The sequence below is a fragment of the Atta colombica genome, unplaced genomic scaffold (genome assembly GCF_001594045.1).
Source record: "Atta colombica isolate Treedump-2 unplaced genomic scaffold, Acol1.0 scaffold75, whole genome shotgun sequence".
Lineage (NCBI taxonomy): Eukaryota > Metazoa > Arthropoda > Insecta > Hymenoptera > Formicidae > Atta > Atta colombica.
In genome coordinates, this window is record NW_017259567.1 from 81,355 (window position 1) to 87,518 (window position 6,164).

General features: G+C 27.1%; 1 protein-coding gene across 1 annotated transcript in view; it reads left to right on the forward strand.

Annotated features, from left to right (window-relative positions):
* The window catches only part of LOC108692512 (UDP-glucuronosyltransferase 1-8-like), a 118,789-nt gene that overhangs the window by 65,635 nt on the left and 46,990 nt on the right, over window positions 1-6,164 (forward strand). Inside the window, exon 6 of the mRNA XM_018200805.1 lies at window positions 2,903-3,122. Coding sequence (XP_018056294.1) covers window positions 2,903-3,122 — 220 coding nt within the window. The remainder of the gene's footprint in view (window positions 1-2,902; window positions 3,123-6,164) is intronic.

Sequence of the window (6,164 nt, forward strand, 5' to 3'; positions counted from 1 at the left end):
TATTATTATTTATTAAAATATTAGATCGGAAGAAAAGTTCTACGGTATTTTTAGTTCAAAATTATATATACAATATCTTAAAAATAATTAAAATTTAAATTTAAAAAAAGGATTTTAAATCTCTCTACTTTCAAATGATTATTATATTTTTTGAATTTATATGAGTTTTGTAATTTTTATATATAGAAAACTATACGAAAAAAATGAAAAATTTTCTTTGCTCTTTGTAGGTCTGTAGCCTAAAAAAATTTGAGCAAATTTTTAACTATCTATCGTAAAAGATTGAAGCTTTTCCTATATTTTAAAAATGTTTTTACAACTTTTAGTTCTGAGTTACTTGCATAAAAAGGAGCATTCTGACTTTGATTGCTTATAACTCCGTTAAAAATCATTGTATTGTAATTAAAAAAAACAGATTCTTCAGAAAGCTGAAACGTTGTTTTGAGTGATACATTTGAACACAATTTAAAAAAATATAAATATGAGATAAAAATTGACATTACTTTTCTTTTACCATTACGCAATGATTATAAGGACAATAATATCATTTTTAACTCAAATTATTGTATATATATTTTACATTTAAAAAATTATCATTGCACATTCGATAGAGTAAAGTTTCAATTTTAAGAATCTGTTTTATTAATTACGGTAATTTAACGAAGTTCTGAGCAATCAAAATCAGAATATCCTTTTATTTAATCCGCATGTAACTTGATAACAAAGAGTCATAGAAACATTATTTAAAAACGAACTTTTAAGAAAAATTTTAAGCTTTCATGTCAGATAGTTGAAAATTTCGCAACGAATGTTTTGTCTATAATTTTGAGCTAACGAAATACTGCAGAATTTTTCCTCCGATCCTTACTAATAACTTATGATCCAGATAGTAAACTGTCATCTTTGTCATATTATTTTTAAATGTTTTAGAATAATCTATAATTTTTTCATAATTTTGTTATTATTTTGAAAATAAGTATAAATCCTTAATTGAAAATAAGTATAAATCCTTAATTGCGAAAAATATTTGTACATGAATAATGATATTGTATGGAAACTGTAGATATGATTTTTTAGTGATTATGTGCTTAACATACAATATGACTAATTAATCAAAATAGCGATATATAATATATAAGCGATATATAATATAATATAATAATTTTTTTTTCTAGAAATACTTTAAATTTACTTCAATAAATTTTGTAATCTGTAAAACTCTTAATGAATTTTAAGTTCTTTAAAAATGAAATTTAAATGATATTTAAACAATTATGTCGACATAATAAATTTAAATATTATTTAAGTATCAATTAAATACATACTTAAATATTATTGTAATACTAGAAATAACTGGAATCTTTTTAGTAATATTTCAAATTTTCAAAGATTGCAAATTTTTTTTGTAACTTTTCATCAACCTTTCAACTAGTTTTATGTGCAAGAATCGCGGACATTTTACTATTCTAAAGTTGTCTCAGAAATGTTGCAGATATATTTCGCAATTTTTATGAAATGTTTCACTTTTCAATTAAAATATTTCTGAGATAGCTCTGAAAACTTCTGATGCTATATGGGTAATACATGTAAGTAAATGTGACTTTGTTCCTAAAATTATTATTTGTGCGCAAAGTGCTTGTAGGCAATCTAGTTGTAAGCAATAATATATGTAGACAATAATACATGTAGATAATAATACATAGACAAAAACATATGTAGGCAATAATACAGGTATTTAAATGTGACTTCGTTTCTGAAATTTTTACTTATGCAAAAGTGCATGTAGAGAATTGAGCTGTAGACAATAATTTTTGCGCAAACGAACTGTCAGCAAGTGATGTGAGGCAAAACAGGGTCCTCTCTTAAAAAACAATAATGCTTATATGACAAAATGGCATTCAATTATTTTAATTGTAAAGAAGCACGTGATATATTAATAAGAAGTTGTGCTTCACATGTTAGATTTTACCTTTAATAATTATTATTCATAATCATCAACCCTACTGCGTAGATATGTTATATTGTACTTATATTTTAAAGAACTGATTATACACACACTATTATTAAGTTAAAAGTACACACACTATTATTTCTATATAAATAAGTACCGCTTATTAAAAATTTTAATAAATATTGCTTTTTGCAAAAAAAGAGTAATCGTTTGTCGAATGCATTTATCTATTAAATGTTCATCCTTTTTATATTTGAACTTTAAAAGTGTTAACTTTATTTTAATTAAATTTTTATGCAAAGAAACAAGGAAATTTAGAACTCAGAACATAGTGAGACACTAATAAGCAAATATTTAAGAGTGTTGAAAGTTGTGAGCAAATTATATATTTTATGATAACGCTTTTTAAATTTTCATAGGTATTATCTTCAAAGATACCAGAATGCGAGTTTTAATCGCTATGTATCTAATAACTATCGCTAATACTGTATTTTTTTCTACATATACAAAAAAGTGGAAGAAGCAATTATAAAAACAATTGAGTGTGCTAGAGGTCAAATTTATTAGCATGTTTAATCTATGTTTAGTCTAGCCTAATTAACGTGTTAATGTTTATTTATAAATTATTTATAAATTACATTACATAAATTACATAAATTCTGAAAGTTAAAATATTTCATTTTTTTAATGTACATAAAACATTGATTTCAGTTAATAAATAATATAAACTAAAAAAACAATTTTTTCTTTATTCAAATTTTGTTATTTACTTAAACTTCTGAGCAATACTGTATGCAATATTGTAAAATATTTTTAAATCTCTTTATACATATATTGCATGCGGCTTGTCATTAAAGATAAAATTTGAACCAAAATACTTATCGCTATATGTCTCATATACTTATCACACTTCTCAGATCTTATTAAATGCAATTTTTATTAATATTTCAGGATATTCACGAATTTCTAGACAATGCTCAAGATGGTGCTATTTATTTCTCTCTGGGCTCAAATCTACAAACTGACCAACTACCTGCTGAATCTTTGACCGCATTGTGCAATGCCCTAGGTTCGCTTAAGCAAAGAGTTCTATGGAAACATAATAGTAACATGGCTATTCATGCAACCAACATCAAATTTGTAAAGTGGGTGCCACAACAAGCAGTACTAGGTAAAGTTGCCCAAGGTTAAACTGACAACTCTTTAACCTCGTTCTTTTCGAAAAAAGCGGATCAATTATCATGAGATATCCATTTACAAAACGGTTCGATGAGAAGCATTCTATACTGAAATTTCTTTGAAGATAGAAAATTGATAAAATTATAAAAAGAATAGATCATGCAAGAACAGAGAGAGAGAGAGAGAGAGAGAGAGAGAGAGAGAGAGAGAGAGAGAATTTCAATACTTCACAATCTTGTTTAGTTTTATGCAGCTATGGCACTTATTACATTTATAATACAATCAATATTTTATTTTAATTTTAATAATAACTACTTTGTCAAATTTAAAATATTTTATTTTAATTTAAAAAATTGTTGAAAAGTCTCAGAAATTATTATAACGTTGTAAGTTTAAAATATTTAATAATAACAACACATGATTAGGTGTACAACTGTGCTTCCGCCGTTTTCCTATAGATGGCTTTAGCGGTAAGTGGTGGTCGAAATAAATAGATCGTAGACGTCATACAATAAACTTGGGCATCTGTCAACATAACCCCATAGAAACATTAGTCGATTTGTGTTTGCATCATAAAGTTATTCTCGATTGAAAATGTCAGTTTATGAGTCAAATTCTCGTCATTTGCGAGAGGTTTTAATTTTTTGCTTCAATATGAAGAAATCTGCGGCTGAGACTCATCGAATGTTCTCAAATACTTACTGGTGAGGCCGCTATTAGTGAAAGAACGTGTCATGAGTTTCAACGCTTCAAGAACGATGATTTTGACGTTCAAGGTCAAGCTCTATATTTGGTGGGACCAGCTCGGCGTAGTGTATGAACTGTTAAAACCGACTGAAACAATCACAGGTGATCGGTATCGAACGCAATTGATGCGTTTGAAAAGAGCATTGAAAGACAAACGGCCGCAATACAACGAGAGACACGATAAAATGATTTTGCAGCATGACAATGCTCGATCCCATGTTGCGAAAGTTTTCAAGACATACTTGGAAACGTTGAAATGGAAAATCCTACCCCACCCGCCGTATTCTCCAGACATTGCTCCCTCTGACTATCACTTGTTTCGATCAATGGCACACGGCCTGGCCAACACTTCCGGTCTTATGAAGAAGTAAAAAATTGGATCGATTCGTGGATAGCCTCAAAAGATGACCAGTTTTTTCGACGCGGGATTCGTACGCTACCCGAAAGATGGGAGAAAGTAGTGGCCAGCGATGGACAATACTTTGAATCATAAATGTATAACCAGTTTTTTACAATAAAGCCTCGAATTTTGGAAAAAAAAACGGCGAAAGCAAAATTGTACACCTAATATAAAATAATGATGTAATGAATAGTTATAACTGTAGGAGAGAATTTGCTATGAATTTAATTATTTAATTTAATTACATTTATGTAATACACAAAAATTTAATGCTTTAGTATTCAAATTTTCTTAAGATTTTCTTAAAGATTTCTTAAAAAGATTACCGCGAATTAATATTATAAAATCTATTATAAAATTATGTATGAAATTGTCAAATTTTAAACATTCTGCTTAATTGAAATAAAATTTATCGAATCAATACTGAAAGTATCATTAATCAATTTATATTTCGCTGATCCCAAGTAACGATTATTAAAGAAAACAGATTTACTAACTTTATGTAAGTACTGAAACTCTTTTACTCATGAATGAAATGTAAAATTCCAATTTTATTGTTCGATCTCATAAGAACCTCATATATTGCCAAAGTACTTTAACTTCTTGTTCGCTATTATTATGAACAAGTTGAAAAACTTATACTTCGACTTTTAATATTAGGTGTGGGAAAAAGTTCGTGGCGTTTTTCCCATTAGATGGCATTAAAAAAACGCCACGAACTTTTTCCCACACCTAAAATAGTATTTACCATTTTTGATGATGTCAGTTAGTTCATTTTCAAGTTCGTTATGATCAGCCGAATGATTTTCAAAATTGTCAAATGTGTTTAATATAGATTGATCAATAGTAGATATATATGAATCCTCCTTTTCAAAATTTCTTAATTACATTTCATCTGCATTTTCTCTGTTATCTATACATTAAGTATAAAATTCTATATTTCTATACATTAAGTATAAAATTCTATATTTCTATACATTAAGTATAAAATTCTATATTCTCTCTCTATTTTAGACCGCTTATGTAAGAACACAATCAATACTATAAATAACTTTAACGATCGAAGATCTTTAATATATTTAGTAATTCAATCTTGATTGAATTATTAAATATACTGTATACAATATATATGTACTTGCATATATACCATATTTGTAGTCTTACGAACTGCGCGCCGAAATTTTTCCGGACTATATAAACACAATTAAACTACTGTAGTAAACTCGTGAATTAAATTTAACTTGTCTATATTTCTATATTATTTATATTATTTTAATTTAATTTAATCTTATTTATAATTCTATTTAAAAGAAATTTGGAGAAAAAAGGTAATAGGACTCAAGCGCGGGAATCGTTGCACAAATAATATATCGATATAATACAAATCTCTTTATTAAAATAACGTGCTTACATGTTTCGACTCATTTTTTAGCCCTCTTCAGAGACAAATCATCCTAATATGTATAATGTGTGCGTAATAACTACCTTATCGTGATGAGCTCCATTACATTATCTCTGATAATTTCAAATAATTCTTCTCTCTTCTTTTTAACATTCATCTATGTGTAATTCTATAGAGACTTTAATGTAGAGCTCCATGATAAGATAGTTATTATGCACACGTTATATATATAATATTAAGGCGATGTGTCTTTAAAGAGAGCTCAAAAATGAGTCGCAATACGTTATCTTAAGAAAGAAGTTTATGTTATATCGATATATTATTTGCGCAACTCCCGCGATTGACTCCTATTGTCCTGTTTTCTCTAAATTTCTTTTGAATAAGGTAAGGAGTCCTAAATTAATTCATAAATTCTATTTAATTTAATTCTATTTATAATTCTATTTAATTTTATTTTATTTATAATTTTATACTTCTATATTATT